This window comes from Anomaloglossus baeobatrachus, chromosome 1, assembly GCF_048569485.1.
Source record: "Anomaloglossus baeobatrachus isolate aAnoBae1 chromosome 1, aAnoBae1.hap1, whole genome shotgun sequence".
NCBI lineage: Eukaryota > Metazoa > Chordata > Amphibia > Anura > Aromobatidae > Anomaloglossus > Anomaloglossus baeobatrachus.
The window spans coordinates 486,071,764-486,090,621 of NC_134353.1; the positions used below are offsets into that span (position 1 = coordinate 486,071,764).

An 18,858-nucleotide genomic window follows, 5' to 3' on the forward strand; every position below is an offset into this window, starting at 1 on the left:
TTTCAAGCCTCCAGCACCCACGTAACATGATTACGGGGGAGCCGAGTGTTGCGATGGGAGCTGGACGTCAAATGATGACCCCTGAGTCTGCCACTGTATATGGCAGAAGCAGGGTCTAATATGCAATCTGTCAGTTTAAAGCTAATAGGTGTAATGTATTGCTATACTTGTAAATGGGAATACATTACACCAGCGAACAGACTAATAAAAGTTAAAGTCCCATAGGGACAATTCGTAAAAAAAAATGAAAAAAAATAAGTAAAAATATATTTTTAAAAATCACAAAATAATGAACAAAAAAGAAAAAAATATATTAATAAATACGTTTATGTAAAAACAAAATAAACAGAAAAAAGTACACCCATTTATTATTGCCACATCCAAAACAACCCCATCTATAAAACTGTCACACTATATAATCCTTTCAGTAAACAGCCTTCAAAAAAATTAAAAAAGTGGCAAAGAAACAATGCTTTTTCATCATACAGTTGAAAAAAAAGTGGAGATGTTGAACGTAAATAAAAATGATATAGTTGAAAAGGTCATCTGGTCCCGCAAAAAAACAAGCTGCCATACAGCTGCGGAAGCAAAAAAAAAATTAAAAACTAGTAACTCAGAATATAGCAATGCAAAAATAAATATTAAACAACACCAGCAGTACCGTGCACCATATTCAGTGGTATGAATGGGACACCTGGGGAGCAGGAAGAGGGAGAGGAGCCTCTATGTACGTTTCACCGCACTGGGCTTCGTTACTGTTTATTTTCATGTGATATGTTTAGTTATTGGTTATCTGCTGCCGGTTATTATGCCTATGCTGCATTTTTGAATACTCTTTTGTGATTATTGTACCTATAGTTTTATAACAATTTCTGTTTATATTCTGATTGTTTTGTTTGCAGTACCCACTTTACTTGATTTGTTCCATATTCATTGTAGTCCACACTGATGGGCAGTATGGTGTATTACTCTTTACCTGGCCTGCAGTGCCTCTTCATAGAGATTGGATCCTTAGGGGTGTCACCTAAATCCTGTCATTCTGAGATTAAGATAAAAACAACAACGTAAATGCTCAGCATGGAGCACAGGATAAATGTAATCCAAAATATGTAAAATGTTCCTAGCTACCCCAGTGGTCCAAGCTTTACTAGTGACTGTGTTTGTCCACCCCAGCCGTGCCATCTGCTTCAGCTACTCTGGTGGAGTGTTCCCAGCTTTACTAGTGACTGTGCCCATCCACCCCGGCCATGCCAACTGCATTGGTTTTCCCAATGGTCCTTGCTGCACTAGAGACTCTGCCCATTTGTCCTTGTGTCTGTCCCTTCCCTGGGGGTCAGCTGCCACAGTCCTGATCTTGCCCTGGGAGTGGCACCTGGCATCTGCCTTGCAGCGGGTGCTTAGTCAAGCCCCTTCCACTAAGGGGTAAGCCCAGGGTTCCCCTGTGGTCCAGCGGGTCCAGTCCTGCTCACTGCTTTACCATCTGCAGCATTGAGTGTTACACAAACCATTCCAGCAAGTTCTACAGTGCAATTTGGCGCTCCTTCCCTTCTAAGCTTTACACTTTGCCACATATGGGGTGTTAACATACTTAGGAGAAATTGCATAAAAAATTATACCATTTGATTATTCCTATTACCCTTTTTGAAAATTAAAATCTTTGGGCCAAAGCAATGTTTTATTGGAAAACATGATAATTTTACATTTCCTCAGCCCAATGTTATACAATTCTGTGACTCACCTGAGGGTTAAAAATGCTCATTTTCCCCCTAAATTAATTCTGAGAAAGGTTTACTTTCCAAAATGGAGTCATTTGTGGGGGTTTCTTCAAATGTGACATGGCATCTGCAATCTAGTCCAGCCAAAATGGTGCTCCTTCCCTTCCAAGCTCTGCCATGTGCCCAATCAGTAATCTTCCACCAAAGATGGATTATCGGCGAAGTCAAAATAGATTGCACAATGAATTTTATGGTGCATTTTCTCCTGTTACCCTTGAGAAAATGTAAAATTAGGGGCTAAAACAATATTTTTGTGGGAAAAATATCTCTCATTTCTACGGCTCAACATTATAACATTCTGTAAAACACCTGTGGGTTTAAGGTGCTCACCACCCATCTAGATAAATTTGTTGAGGGATCTAGTTTCGAAAATGTGATTACTTGGGAATTTCCACTGTTTAGGTATATCAGGGACTCTACAAAGCGAAATGGGGTCCGCTATCTATTCCAGCCAATTTTGCACTAAAAAAGTCAAATGGTGCTCCTTCCGTTCTGAGCCCTGCCGCGCTCTCAGCCACTAGTTTTTTGCCACCCCTTGGAGTATTTTTTTTTTTGTTTTAAAATATTTTTATAGGATAATTTGAACATAATGGTATATACAATACAATACAGTACATTACCATAAATAACAATTAAAAGCTTGCCATAACCTAGTTACTTACTCATATTGTACATAAACATTTAACACATAAGAAGCTGAAACATAAGGGAGAAGAGGAAGGAAAAGAGAAAGGTAGGGAAGGAAATATTTATTGGGGAAGAGGTAAAGAGCAGGAAGGAGAGGGAAATCCCTTAAAAAGGGAAAGATGACAAGCATCTAAACATCTTCAATTACATTATAATTCAGTTCTTGGATAAGTCGTGCTAAATATTAATGCGTAGATTTAGTAGCGGAGGATTATGTAAAGTCTTGAATATAACTTGTTAAAGGTAGAGTATAGTATAATATATTCCTTGGAGAAAGGTCAACAGCTAGAAGGGGATAAAAAGTCAGGTTAATAATACATATAAAGCAATATTTAGCTCACGATGTTTACTATGCTTGCCCAGGTCGCGATTAAACCTCAAGTCTGGGGGGAAAGAGTTCGGCCTTTAGGTGAAACGAGCAGATCTTGAATTAAGGTTCTTAGTCTACCATTAAACAAAGACATACTAACAGATGTTCCAAGAAAAGAGTAGTAGTTCCAAAGTATAAAGTTAGTGGTGGAGTATCCATTGTAATCCTACAGTAGCCTTATAAATGGTAGATCCAGTAGGGCTGAAAGATTTAGTATTCTTTTCAGTTAAAAACTCCTAAGATCAAGATCCCTATTTTCAGACTACAACTGATCAGAGACTATGTTAAAAGAATTATTACGTGGAGTAGATATGATGGTCATTCTGATCAATGTTTATGTTAAAGCATTGAAGTAACTGAAATCCTTCCTCCGGTGATGAAACAAAAAAGGACTTGTTGTTTAAACATAGCTTGATGGTTGCAGACTGTGACCATTTATATTTTATTCCACTGTTGATAAGTTCTTTTGTGAAGTCCTTAAAAAGTTTCCTAGCTTGTAAAGTTGACTTACAAAGGTCTTTGAATAATGAGATAGAGTCGAAAGGTCTAGGGAGTTTCATTGAGTTTCTCGTTAGTGACAGCAATTTATTCCTTACGTAGAGAGAGGAGAAGGTGACGATTATATCCCTTGAGATCTCCTTGGGGAGGTAAGAAGGTTTTGGAATTCTATAGGCATCAGACACAAGTTCGACATGGAGTATTTTTGTACTCAGTAGAAACAAGAAATTGTATGGGCCATTTTTTCCTGTTACCCTTGAAAATATAAAATATGAGGTTAAAGAAACATTTTTGTTGGAAAAAGTCAAATTTTCATATTTTCTATCCACATTACTTTAATTACTGTGAAGCACCTAAAGGTTTAGTACATTTCTGGAATGTAGTTTTGAGCAGAGTCAGTGGTGTAGTTTTTAGAATGGTGTCACTTTTGGGTATTTTCTGTTAGATAGGCTCCTTAAAGTCACCCTAAATGTGATGTGGTCCCTAAAAAAAATGGTTTTGTAAAGTTTGATGGAAAAATTAGAAATTGCTGATAAACCTTTAACCTTTCTAACTTCATAAAAAAATGTTTCAAAAATGATGCTGATGTAAAGTAGACGTGTTAAATGTTATTCATTGACTATTTTATGTGGCTTAACTATCTGATTTAAAGACATAAAAATTCTAAGTTCAAAAATAACAATATTTTTAACATTTTTGGATAAAATTTGCTTTTTTTTATAAATAAACGCAAATAATATCAAGTAAAATTGAACACTAACATGAAGTACGTGTCATGAAAAAAACAGTCTTAAGGCCACTTTACACGCTATGACATCGCTCAAGCGATCTCGTTGGGGTCAGGGAATTTGTGATGCACATCCGGCCGCTTTAGCGATGTCGTTGCGTGTGACACCTATGAGCGATTTTGCATCTTTCGAAAAACGTACAAAATCGCTAATTGGTGACATGCCTCCCTATTCCCAATTATCGTTGCTGCTGCGTGTACGATGAAGTTCGTCGTTCCTGCGGCAGCACACATCGCTATGTGTGACACCACAGGAACGAGGAACCTCACCTTACCTGTGGCCGCCGGCAATGCGGAAGGAAGGAGGTGGGCGGGATGCTACGTCCCGCTCATCTCCGCCCCTCTGCTTCTATTGGGCGCCCGCTTAGTGACGTCGCTGTGACGCCAAACAAACCGCCCCCTTAGAAAGGAGGCGGTTCGCCGGTCACAGCGACGTCGCTAGGCAGGTAAGTGCGTGTGATGGGTCTGAGTGATGTTGTGCGCCACAGGAAGCGATTTGACCGTGACGCACAACCGATAGGGGCGGGTACGCATGCTAGTGATATCGGTAACGATATCGCAGCGTGTAAAGCAGTCTTAAGGCTATGTGAGCACGCTGCGAATTTACCGCAGATTCTACCGCGGATTTCATGTGGATTTGCTGCAAAAACCCGTGGAAAACCATGGCAAAACCGCAGGAAATCGCGGCAAAAACCCGGGTGTGGTTTTACCATGGTTTTTGCCACAGGTGCGGTATTCTGCCAGAGGGTGCGGATTTTTCTTAAGAAAAGTCCATTTTCTAGAATCACTGGGATCTGTTGAATAATTCCAGAGTTAAAACCTCATAAAGAGACACTGGTCAGTATTTAAAAATATTGTCCCAGTTTTAAAGGTAAAAACAGGCTCTGGCGTGAAAGGGTTAATATATTATTTATAAACTAAGGCTGATCATGTAAAAAAAACAACCCCAAATCATTTTTTTTATTTTCTCTTTAAGTCACTTTTCTTTTTCTGTCCTGTGTTGTTGTTTGTGCCAAATTCTTCAAAATGGAACAAGTAGCATTTTTTGTGCAAAGTCAAAAATGTTTTTTTATTTTTGTTTTAACTTTTTTTGTAACTTTTTAGCTAAAAAAAAATAACTAAAAGTGTAGCAAAAATATCCGGCTTACATAAAGTCATTCCATGACATGACTGTAGTGCATTTGTGCAAAACTTTTCAAAAAGTCACAAATCATGAATCAGTCAAAAACATCTGGAAAATCTAAACTTCATCCACAGTGGAGCACTTAAAAAGAAATCAGTTGAACACATCTAAAATAGACTTAAAAAAAGGCACCGATGGAAACTTGAATAAGACACAAAGAAAAAGAATATCTAAAAAGCAAAATAAACCAGAATTTTGGCACAACTTTACTAACGAACCTCTTTAAACCTTGACAGTTTTGGAAGATTATTAAAGATATGTCCTATTTATGACATTAGTGAGGTGGTACTAAGCAGAGTTGTACAACATTTCATTTTGATATATTTATATTGTTTGTACAAGTCAAATTAGTAATTTACGCATTCTGGTTATTCACCCCCTATATAGACATCCTTGTACTTTCCACCGACAACCCAAAAAATATTTTGCTGCTTCACATATTTTATTTAATATAATAATATGAAATAACCAGTATTTGTAGCCAAGGAAATTCCATGCAGTTTCATCATCAATTTCTATCTAGTTTTGTATATGCCCATGTTTTGGAGTCAGAATAGTGCATGCTGCTTCACTGTTTCTATATGTTTATCTGCAATAATCTGTTTTTATCCATAAAACTTATCGGGGTGGATTTAGCAATGTACATAATATCACCTCTATGCTGATGATACGCAGATCTACCTCTTTGGACCTGACATCACCTCCCTACTAACCAAAATCCCACAATGTCTGTCCGCTATTTCATCCTTTTTCTCTGCTCGATTTCTGAAACTGAACATGGACAAAACAGAATTCATTAACTTTCCTCCTCCTCACTCTACCACCCCACCTGACATATCCATCAAAGTCAATGGCTGCTCACTTTCCCCAGTACCACGTGGTCGCTGCCTGGTAGTAACTCTAGACTCTGCTATCTCTTTCAAGCCACACAACCAAGCCTTCTTCACCTCCTGCCACTTCCAACTCAAAAATATTTCCTGAATTCGAACATTCCTTTCCAAGAAGCTGCAAAAACCCTAGTGCATGGCCTTATTATCTCCCGCCTGGACTATTGCAACCTCCTGCTCTCTGGCCACTCTTCTAACAGTCTTGCACCCCTACAATCTATTCCTACAATATGCTTCCCCACTTAATCCACCTGTCCCCCACTACTTCCCGACCTCTCCTCTCTGCCAATCCCTTCACTTGCTTCCCATTGCCCAACGACTCCAGTTCAAAACCCTAACCATCCACAACCTGTCTCCTCCTTACATCTGTGACCTAGTATCCTGGTACTTACCTGCACGTAACCTTCAATCATCACAAGATCCCCTTCTCTACTCGCCTATCATCACCTCTTCCCACCACCGTATCCAAGATTTCCACATAGCCACACTTAAGCTAGGTACTGTAGGATATAGATATTTTTGTAGATGGTGAAATAAATCTACATAAAATGTATCTGACAATAATAATAATAACCAAAACGTAGGACCAGACTTTTTTTTAAAAAAATATAAAATAAATATTTTTTTCATTTTATTCTGGTAGGCCTCCTAAATGTAAAGGGTTATTGAGTGTTTTCATAAAGAAGGAGTTACTACTAGACAACATTTCACTGAGAACAGTATGCCATAATAAAATTCCAAGAGGCATCCACGGACATCAGATACAAAAATATAAATGCATAAGAGTATAACATTTTTCAGTATCTACATTTACACTTGTTTCACTTGATTTATTTGCACATTTGAGCAATATAGACAGTGTGGACAGTTTATGGTATAGATTTTGGAAGAATCAATCATAATATTTTGAACCAAAGAAAACAAGTTGGAATGACAGACATGTTCTGAAAAAGGGCAGCTTGGAGCAATATCTATGTGACACTAATAAATCTTCAGTCTTCAATTCGCAAAGTCACAAAGCTGCTATCTGTCTTATCTGGTAGGATGGGAGAGCCTGAAAAGTCATCGTATGAAATCTTTGAAGTTGAGCAGTTTTATGACATGTTTCGATTACAGTTTATGAATTCTGTCAAACACATTCACCCATTTTGATTGTTGTCATAAAGATAAAAAAGCAGCTGAATTAAATGGAAAAAGATCTATAGTAAGTTGTGGTCCCGCATTTCCCCTTTGTATTTATGTGTCTGAAAAGGTCACACTGTTTTCATATATCTCCCCTTACGTCTGGAGACATTGAAAGTAGAATATCCTTATTATACAGTGGCCCATTTAAAGTATGTAGTTCTTGTCACAGTTCCGATTTGCGCTGCATCTTGTGTTCTGTGACATGCTGTTATGCTTCTCCGTGCAGAGCCTTTTGCCTTGAGAAGCTCGGCTGTTTTGCACTCCTATGGATGGGTTGCTTCTCTGCACTGGGACCATTGCTGGTGCTGGGAGGGGTTTGCTCACATGCTCCTCATTCCGGGTAATTGCTCTGCTTTATCAGTAAGCATGCTCGCCCGCAACAACGCCAGTTGTTTTGCCTGGTTCTATAGTAAGTGTTTTCAGCTCCTGTTTGTGTCTGGTTCTGATCTTGGCTACTCAACCGTGGAGTGTTACTAACTCTGCTTTGCCTACCCCCCTTTACCTCCTGGTATCCTGACCCTCGGCCTGTATCTTGACCTTGTTTCTGCCTGCTCCCTGTGTGTTGCCGTATCCTCCTGGTTTCTGATCCCTGCTTGTCTGACTTTCTCTCTGCTCGCTCTGTACGCTAGTGATTTCAGTGCCATCTAGTGAAAAAAAATTCATACCTCGCCACATAGTGCCCAGTATTCCATTTAACGCCAGCTAGTGAGTAGTATCCCTACTCCGTGATGTCAAGCATCACAGTTCCTTAGTACAGAGTAGCAGGGCAAAGTGTACATGGTAAAGGGCCAGGCTCACACTGGCCCACAGGAGAACAGGAGAATCCTCTGATGGGCCCCTTTGCTGAAATATGTCACTTACCCACCAACATAATCAGTAGTTGGCCCAATATACTTGTTTCTGTATGTACAGACAAAGGAAGCATCTCATAATTTCACAAACTACTCAGTATATTATTGTATAGAAGCATAGCTAAATTTATGGATGTAATATTTACATGAAGTTGATCAGTAGGCCCCCATAGTCAGTTACTGGTAGACCCCTACCACCCCAGTCTGACACTATAAAGGGCACATGAATATGGGTTGGGTTTTCTAACTTGGGCAAATCCGTTTAACCCTGAATATGAATTTGATGTATTTGCCTCATTTCTATTTTGTTTCTTAATTTAATCAATATATGAACAAACTAAAAAAAAGTATAGTTATAAATTTTTTTTTTACAGTCTAAGATTATTAAAAAATGGTTAAATTGTATTTAACTTCTATCCTAAGTATGCAGAAATATCCATAGGAGCTAGTAAGAAAATAAATTCAAGGGTATATCATGCTAAAAAGCATTAATGGTAACATATGGAAAGACCTGTATGGTCATCTATGTTCAGTAGTTGCAAACCACTAAAAATAATGTAGTAAAACAGGAGGGCAAGAGTGGTTTAAATGCAAAAAAGTATATAAGAATTTATTCCACGATAAAAAAGTACAGCACGTAAATACACATGTGTATATACTTTTTTGCATTTAAACTACTCTTGCCCTCCTGTTTTTCTATCTTAACTTCTATCCTGTATAATAATGTACAGTATTTCCAAATGCAAGGTTGATTTTTAAAACCTATATGCAATATGGCTTTTATGAAGAAAAAACAAAAAGCCAGCACCAAATGTGCACTGCGGCACCAAACATTCCAAACTGTACTTATTTTAAAAATTTTGAGATTTTTGGCAAAAAATTGCAATTTCTTGAGCTGCTTCGCCACGTCACGGCAAATCTCATTTGAAGCAGTCCTACACTAAAATATTTTTATAAAATGTGCCATACGGCCTCACATATGAACAGTAGAACTGCTCTTAGCAGCACTCACCTGGTCTATTTCAATCCCGTACCCATGACTGAGTCATGGCTGTGGGCGGGACAGGTCCAAGCAAATGCTGCATGAAGTAAATAGCCTGTGGACAAAGCCTGATGACTTAATGTGAACAGTCACCAACCGCCAAAATCCAGACAGATGGAATACATCCCAAATTGGGGTGCATAGCAAGGTGGAGGTCAACCACCGACCAATTCAATGAAGAAAAAACAAAAAGCCAGCACCAAATGTGCACTGCGGCACCAAACATTCCAAACTGTACTTATTTTAAAAATTTTGAGATTTTTGGCAAAAAATTGCAATTTCTTGAGCTGCTTCGCCACGTCACGGCAAATCTCATTTGAAGCAGTCCTACACTAAAATATTTTTATAAAATGTGCCATACGGCCTCACATATGAACAGTAGAACTGCTCTTAGCAGCACTCACCTGGTCTATTTCAATCCCGTACCCATGACTGAGTCATGGCTGTGGGCGGGACAGGTCCAAGCAAATGCTGCATGAAGTAAATAGCCTGTGGACAAAGCCTGATGACTTAATGTGAACAGTCACCAACCGCCAAAATCCAGACAGATGGAATACATCCCAAATTGGGGTGCATAGCAAGGTGGAGGTCAACCACCGACCAATTCAATGAAGAAAAAACAAAAAGCCAGCACCAAATGTGCACTGCGGCACCAAACATTCCAAACTGTACTTATTTTAAAAATTTTGAGATTTTTGGCAAAAAATTGCAATTTCTTGAGCTGCTTCGCCACGTCACGGCAAATCTCATTTGAAGCAGTCCTACACTAAAATATTTTTATAAAATGTGCCATACGGCCTCACATATGAACAGTAGAACTGCTCTTAGCAGCACTCACCTGGTCTATTTCAATCCCGTACCCATGACTGAGTCATGGCTGTGGGCGGGACAGGTCCAAGCAAATGCTGCATGAAGTAAATAGCCTGTGGACAAAGCCTGATGACTTAATGTGAACAGTCACCAACCGCCAAAATCCAGACAGATGGAATACATCCCAAATTGGGGTGCATAGCAAGGTGGAGGTCAACCACCGACCAATTCAATGAAGAAAAAACAAAAAGCCAGCACCAAATGTGCACTGCGGCACCAAACATTCCAAACTGTACTTATTTTAAAAATTTTGAGATTTTTGGCAAAAAATTGCAATTTCTTGAGCTGCTTCGCCACGTCACGGCAAATCTCATTTGAAGCAGTCCTACACTAAAATATTTTTATAAAATGTGCCATACGGCCTCACATATGAACAGTAGAACTGCTCTTAGCAGCACTCACCTGGTCTATTTCAATCCCGTACCCATGACTGAGTCATGGCTGTGGGCGGGACAGGTCCAAGCAAATGCTGCATGAAGTAAATAGCCTGTGGACAAAGCCTGATGACTTAATGTGAACAGTCACCAACCGCCAAAATCCAGACAGATGGAATACATCCCAAATTGGGGTGCATAGCAAGGTGGAGGTCAACCACCGACCAATTCAATGAAGAAAAAACAAAAAGCCAGCACCAAATGTGCACTGCGGCACCAAACATTCCAAACTGTACTTATTTTAAAAATTTTGAGATTTTTGGCAAAAAATTGCAATTTCTTGAGCTGCTTCGCCACGTCACGGCAAATCTCATTTGAAGCAGTCCTACACTAAAATATTTTTATAAAATGTGCCATACGGCCTCACATATGAACAGTAGAACTGCTCTTAGCAGCACTCACCTGGTCTATTTCAATCCCATACCCATGACTGAGTCATGGCTGTGGGCGGGACAGGTCCAAGCAAATGCTGCATGAAGTAAATAGCCTGTGGACAAAGCCTGATGACTTAATGTGAACAGTCACCAACCGCCAAAATCCAGACAGATGGAATACATCCCAAATTGGGGTGCATAGCAAGGTGGAGGTCAACCACCGACCAATTCAATGAAGAAAAAACAAAAAGCCAGCACCAAATGTGCACTGCGGCACCAAACATTCCAAACTGTACTTATTTTAAAAATTTTGAGATTTTTGGCAAAAAATTGCAATTTCTTGAGCTGCTTCGCCACGTCACGGCAAATCTCATTTGAAGCAGTCCTACACTAAAATATTTTTATAAAATGTGCCATACGGCCTCACATATGAACAGTAGAACTGCTCTTAGCAGCACTCACCTGGTCTATTTCAATCCCGTACCCATGACTGAGTCATGGCTGTGGGCGGGACAGGTCCAAGCAAATGCTGCATGAAGTAAATAGCCTGTGGACAAAGCCTGATGACTTAATGTGAACAGTCACCAACCGCCAAAATCCAGACAGATGGAATACATCCCAAATTGGGGTGCATAGCAAGGTGGAGGTCAACCACCGACCAATTCAATGAAGAAAAAACAAAAAGCCAGCACCAAATGTGCACTGCGGCACCAAACATTCCAAACTGTACTTATTTTAAAAATTTTGAGATTTTTGGCAAAAAATTGCAATTTCTTGAGCTGCTTCGCCACGTCACGGCAAATCTCATTTGAAGCAGTCCTACACTAAAATATTTTTATAAAATGTGCCATACGGCCTCACATATGAACAGTAGAACTGCTCTTAGCAGCACTCACCTGGTCTATTTCAATCCCGTACACATGACTGAGTCATGGCTGTGGGCGGGACAGGTCCAAGCAAATGCTGCATGAAGTAAATAGCCTGTGGACAAAGCCTGATGACTTAATGTGAACAGTCACCAACCGCCAAAATCCAGACAGATGGAATACATCCCAAATTGGGGTGCATAGCAAGGTGGAGGTCAACCACCGACCAATTCAATGAAGAAAAGATTATTAAAAAATGGTTAAATTGTATTTAACTTCTATCCTAAGTATGCAGAAATATCCATAGGAGCTAGTAAGAAAATAAATTCAAGGGTATATCATGCTAAAAAGCATTAATGGTAACATATGGAAAGACCTGTATGGTCATCTATGTTCAGTAGTTGCAAACCACTAAAAATAATGTAGTAAAACAGGAGGGCAAGAGTGGTTTAAATGCAAAAAAGTATATAAGAATTTATTCCACGATAAAAAAGTACAGCACGTAAATACACATGTGTATATACTTTTTTACATTTAAACTACTCTTGCCCTCCTGTTTTTCTATCTTAACTTCTATCCTGTATAATAATGTACAGTATTTCCAAATGCAAGGTTGATTTTTAAAACCTATATGCAATATGGCTTTTATGTCAGAGAAAATGTCATTTGACAGGTGAACGTTATACAGATAAAATAATAAAGGGACAGTGGCGAGAGGATGTGTTCTGTAGTAATTTGGGTGACATATACAGTACGTACTTGTGTGAAATTATATACATTTTGCCAGTAAGTTTCCAATAAAAGTCTCCCAGTAGACAGCTCATATTGCACCTAAATTTGACATCTGGGAGAGTTGTAATTATGGTCGATAGGTGTTTTTTGTTGCCTTTTGGATGTTATTGGTTTATTGATGTTTACAGATGTAGCAGTGCATTATCATTACATCTTTCATCCAAACTCCTTTAGCTATCTCACTGAAGTATATCCATTATTTTAGTTATCCTGCCAACACTTCAGTGTTTCCTATTAATATTCTCAATACAAATCCTTGTCGTGAAAATCTATATGTGTAATTTGTAACTATGTGATGTCTAGCAACAGAGCTTTCAGCAAAAGATCATCGAACGTTACATTTGTTACATATGGTAAGCAACAGTATAGTAAACAGTTCTTAAAGGGGTAATCCGGGACTTTGCAAATTTTTTTTTATGGTACTAAGAACTTACAAGCAGGTAGTTGCTAATTACCTGCCTGTTCTGCCCATCGCTAATCTATGCCGGCACAGAGTGGTCACAGATTGTTCCTGCCGGCGATTCAGCAGTTTGTGGGGACATTGCATCAACAGAGTAGTTTCTTCTCTTCCATTCTGGTCTTTTGACAAGCTGTCTATGATGAAATCATGCTGATTGAGAGCTGGCTCCCCGTTGCCTAGTTGCTAACTGTGGAGAGCCAGTTGTCAATCAGGATGACGTCGGCAGTGACGCCCGCTTTCACAGAGTAGGCTGAAAGAGTAAAGCTGGTGTCACACATAACGACGACGACAACGACGTCGCTGCTACGTCACCATTTTCTGTGACGTTGCAGCGACGTCCCGTCGCTGTCGCTGTGTGTGACATCCAGCAACGACCTGGCCCCTGCTGTGAGGTCGCCGGTCGTTGCTGAATGTCCAGCTTCATTTTTTGGTCGTCACTCTCCCGCTGTGACACACACATCGCTGTGTGTGACAGCGAGAGAGCGACGAAATGAAGCGATCAGGAGCCGGCACTGGCAGCTGCGGTAAGCTGTAACCAGCGTAAACATCGGGTAACCAAGGGAAGACCTTTCCCTAGTTACCCGATGTTTACGCTGGTTACCAGCCTCCGCTCTTGCTGCCAGTGCCGGCTCCTGCACTGTGACATGTGGCTGCAGTATGCATCGGGTAATTAACCCGATGTATACTGTAGCAAGGAGAGCAAGGAGCCAGCGCTAAGCAGTGCGCGCGGCTCCCTGCTCTCTGCACTGTGACATGTAGCTGCAGCACACATCGGGTTAATTAACCCGATGTGTGCTGCAGGAGAGCAAGGAGCCAGCGCTAAGCGCGGCTCCCTGCTCTCTGAACATGTAGCACAGCGACCTTATGATCGCTGCTTCTGCTGTGTTTGACAGCTAAGCAGCGATCATAACAGCGACTTACAAGGTCGCTGTTACGTCACCGAAAATGGTGACGTAACAGCGACGTCGTTGTCGCTGTCGTTTAGTGTGACACCAGCTTAAGAGCTGCTCTGTTAATGTGAGATAAAATGAAGCAGCAGACTCACCGGCAGGAACAGTCTGTATCCGCTCTGTACTGTCAGGAATCAGCACCAGGCAAAACAAGCAGGTAGTTGCTAATTACCTGCCTGTTCTACCCGGCGCCAATCTCTGCTGGCACAGAGTGGTTACAGGTTATTCATGCCGGCGATTCAGCAGTTTGTGGGGATATTGCATCAAGAGAGCAGTTTCTTCTCTTATGTTCTGCTCTTTTGTCATGCTGTCTATGTTGAAGTCATACTGATAGGCAACGGGGAGCCAGCTGCCAAACTGTGGAGAGTCAGTTATCAACCAGGATGACGTCGGCAGTGATGCCAGTTTCCACAGAGTAGACTAAAAGAGGAAGAGCTGCTCTGTTGATGTGAAATAAAATAAAGCAGCAGAGTCACCTGCAGGAACAGTCTGTATCTGCTCTGAGCTTGCAGGGATCAGTACCAGGAAAAAAAAGCAGGTGGTAAGCAACTATCTGCCTGAATGTTTTTAGCCCTGTATCATAAATTAACCCTAGTACACATACCTGGGGCCTCGCAGGCCTGCTAGGTCATTTGTTTTCTATGGTAGATTGAATTGCTGCGTTCTAGGGTTAAGCAAAGTCCCAGATAGCCCTTTTATGAAGGAGAAGGTGTCAATGATAACATCAGTAAATATATTGTAGTATTCCAGTATAAGTTTAAAATTGGATAAAACCGTTTTTTTCTGGTTAATTTTTAGGATTAACTGATGAGGAAAGACCAGAGAAATCTGATCATCTAGAGAAGAACATGGTTCATCAAGATGACAGCGATGATGTAGACCATGAATCTAAAGAAACATTGATACAGTCACCATCTACAGATACCCTACAAAATAAAAGAGTTACAGACAACATTATCAAAAAAGAGGAAAAACAAAGTCCTGCAGACCCTAAGCCAAAAATTGACCAACATTTATCAATGCATCCAGTTGGCACCAGATCTCCTAATACTGTATTGGAGGGTAAATTTCATATTAGTGAAGACAATGATGGTTTTTCAGGTGATTCCACTGTAAGAAAATCCACAATGTCAAAACCACAGTATTCAACATTTGCAACTCAGCTACCAGATGAATTTTTCTTTCCAACAGTAGAAATTCCATCATCAGTAGAAGATAGCAGAGTGAATGAAAGTATAGGTCTATATACTCATTTTCAGGAAAGGCAAGGCAGAGAGAAAACTTTCTCTGAAAAGTTAGCAATGTTTTTAAAAGAGAACAAATACCAATCTCAAACAAAAGAATCATATGCAACCCATACTTTTAACATTACGGTAACAAAGGTTCCTGACATGGTCTTTAGAGGACAGGAATCTGATGTGCTGAATCTTTCAAAGAATGATAACCATCTTCAGAGTGAAACAATGGAAACCATCCAAAAAAATACTCACCCGACAATTCACACAAGTAACCTTCAAAAGCTAGACAAAAGAAGTCCAGATGTAATTCTGCCAACTCCTTTATCTCTAAAAAGTACAAACCCTCCACCATCATTTATGCACAGTATGGTTACTGACAGAGAAAGTCAAGCCTCGGACAATCGAGTAGAAGCTACAAATTCTAATGAAGCCTTGCATAAGGCTGAGATGGTAACTGATGCAAGCAAAGTTTGGACCATGCTTACAGGACATGTTAACTCAATTCTGGAAACTGACCACGTTTCAGTTGCCACTTTAATAAATTTAAGCACAAACACTGATAAGACTGTGGATATTTTCAGCCAAACATCAAAACCTAATCAAAAATTTAACCCACAGGCGACCCTAACATCATCTATTTTAAACAGACAGGAGCATTCGCCAGAGTTTTTAGGAAGTCTAGTAACTGAACCAACAAAGTTTGTAAAAGCATTAGGCAGTGAACCGTCAAAAGCATCTTTGGACAACATGAATTATGAAGCAGAAGAAAATAATTCTAAGAACGGTACTTTTGAATCATCTACTGTTGATCCTAGGACTAATTTTCTTCATTCACTGTTGGAGTCCACAGAAGGCAGTGATTTGGATGAAACAGCGTCCATAGAGAAGGAGAGTGAAGGGGGAAGTGGTGAAGAAGACAGTGCTCAATGGTTGTTTGAAGACCACAGTGCACAAGGTATGTTCTATATTTTACATTTAGATCTGCCTTTATGCTGCTATTTTGACACAAGTGCAGTATGGATTAGGTCAAACAGTGTTGGAGCCCAAAGTAGGAGTTTAAGAATATGCTTTAGTTACATAGTTACATAGGTTGAAAAAAGACCTAGGTCCATCTAGTTCAACCTTCCTCTACCAATTATATATTTTGTCATTGTCATTTATAACTGACAATGTTATGTACTGAGGAAATCATCCTGCCCTTTTTTTAAAAGCTGTTAAAGTGACTGCCATTACTACCTCTTGTGGTAGGGCATTCCACAGTCTGACTGCTCTAACTGTAAAGAACCCTTTCCTATTTAGCTGCTGGAATCACTGTTCTTCCACTCGCAATGAATGCCCCCTGGTCCTTAGTATTGTCTTTGGAAGGAATAAGTCATGTGCCAGTCCTTTATACAGTATTGACCACACATGTATTTATACATATAAATGAGATCTCCTCTGAGACGTCTTTTTTCTAATCCAAAAACTTCAAAAAGATTGCTGGCAGATAGGACGTTACTGGTTTTGAGCCTCTGTTGCCCCTCTCTTTCCCACCAACCACACATATTTTTACTTATAATTCACATTATAATTCAGATTGTCCTTATTACCCTCAACTCTTCAAATCAAAGTTAGAAGTGTATATAGGACAGGTTTGGATTTAAGTGCAGGACTTGGTGGAGCTGATATGTAGTAAAGTGGCCAACCGGCCTGACATTCAGAGCTGCACATGTTTAGAGGTTAAGAAGGGAGATCTGAATTATAAGTAAGAATACGTGCTCTCCACAAAAGAAATGCAGATGTGGCACCGTGGACTCTTCTACCAATGAAAGTCTATTTCTGTATGAAGAGCTGTTCCTACACCACTCAAACTGAGTGCTTATCCTAGCCTTCCACTTACAGGAGGACAAAATTTGAAGGGAGAGCATTGTTTTTTGAATCCATCAATTTTGCTTCTTGCACCATGACTACCCCTCTCCCTTATCCTGGCACAATAGATACTTACGGTTGATGAATTGCTTCCATTTACTTGCAAACGCTATGTTTATTATGTATGATTGCATTCTGCTTGGCAAACTAAGGAGATGAAGAAATCATACTGAATGAAAGTGGATCCTTTATGTCTTCTCCATACTATTTCCATTCTTGTAATATAACTCATTAACCAGAATAATAAACAAATGACAAACAGCTTTATGGCCACTCAGGGAGAGTGTACATCCAACGTACCGTAGAAGATATTTTGTAATATACAGGTATATTGGTTTCTATATATTTGGAGATATTTGTGTAGGCTTTTTATTAGATCCATGTTCTTATGAGGATTAATCATAAAGTCCAATAAAAAAGAAGAGATTAGTTAAATAAAAAAAATAGCTCTCAACTCTGGAACCCAATTAACCTTCTAGTACAGCATTCTTCTCCCTAGCAGCAGATACATTTAGCACTTATAGTCTACCAGTGGAACCATATGTCCAGGTGACAATGTTTCCATAGCAACCACGGCTATTCTCTCTGCTATCTGCCAATCAAGAAGCGAGAACATTGCAGCTGCATTCTGTTAATGAGGCCCAGCGAGCCTATTCCAAGACCATCGTAAATTTAATAAGGGTCGTATAGTCTGTGTAAATATTCCCCAAATAACTACTTCATTTTTATCCACCAGTCTTGACATTTATGGCAGTTGCTTCAGTTAGATGACTATTAGTAGAGAGATTTACAACGCACCCTGAAATGACACATATGGCAGATTGTACTACAATACACGCCACATGTAATGGCTAAGCCAAATGCTTACTCCGTGAATAAATTAGACAATGACGTTACTCCCAAAGTTAGAAATCAATGCCAAATGTGCTGAGTCAGCGCATAGAGGCTATGCAAAATGATTACTGTTAGGCTGCCTGACATTATATGAGGAATCTCTGATATAATTGGTCTAGATAACCAATTTATTCCTAGAATGTATACCAGCATACCAATTTAACCATTTGCCCAATTATAATTAGTATTGTGCATTACTCCAAAGTGAGCCAGCAATGTCTTGTACTGTTACCTAGTGCTATCTACATGCTGTATTAGTGTCCATTGTCGGTGGTCTTACTTGAATATTGTTGGCCCCAATGCAGAGGGCCATAGATCTTATGCGAAATGCGCTGCAATGTTCTGCTTTATCTTTTAAGGCTTAGCTTCTTCCACTGTAAGCAGATGATTGTGGGCCACTACTTAGTAGTTGCTTTCCACTTTCCACCCAAGCTCCTCGAGGGGTCCTGAGTATGAGACCCCCTTTAAGACATCCAATACCTTTACTGAACAACCATTTTAAGGTGTAACCTTCTTTATGGACGATCAAAAATCAAAGCTATCCATGCCTACAGGCGTATTAAATCTCACTAGAGGTGAGGTAGTACCTAACTATTCGTATTCACTCTACCCATATTGAGTACTGTCTAATACTCGCGTATTCGTTCCGAATATCATGTGCAATGCAAGTCAATGGGGAATACTTGCAATGTAACGAATAACCCGAATGCCGTACTATTTGCTACTTGCACGAATAGTGTGGCATTCGGGTTACTCGTTACTTTGTGAGTTTTCCCCATTGACTTGCATTGCACACGCTATTCGGAA

At 39.8% G+C, this 18,858-nt stretch overlaps 1 protein-coding gene across 3 annotated transcripts in view; it reads left to right on the forward strand.

Moving 5' to 3' along the window:
- NCAN (neurocan) overlaps positions 1-18,858 on the forward strand; it is a 350,580-nt gene that overhangs the window by 253,274 nt on the left and 78,448 nt on the right. For all 3 annotated transcript variants that reach the window (XM_075315342.1, XM_075315351.1, XM_075315359.1), the window contains one exon: positions 14,810-16,204. In XM_075315342.1, coding sequence (XP_075171457.1) covers positions 14,810-16,204 — 1,395 coding nt within the window. The remainder of the gene's footprint in view (positions 1-14,809; positions 16,205-18,858) is intronic.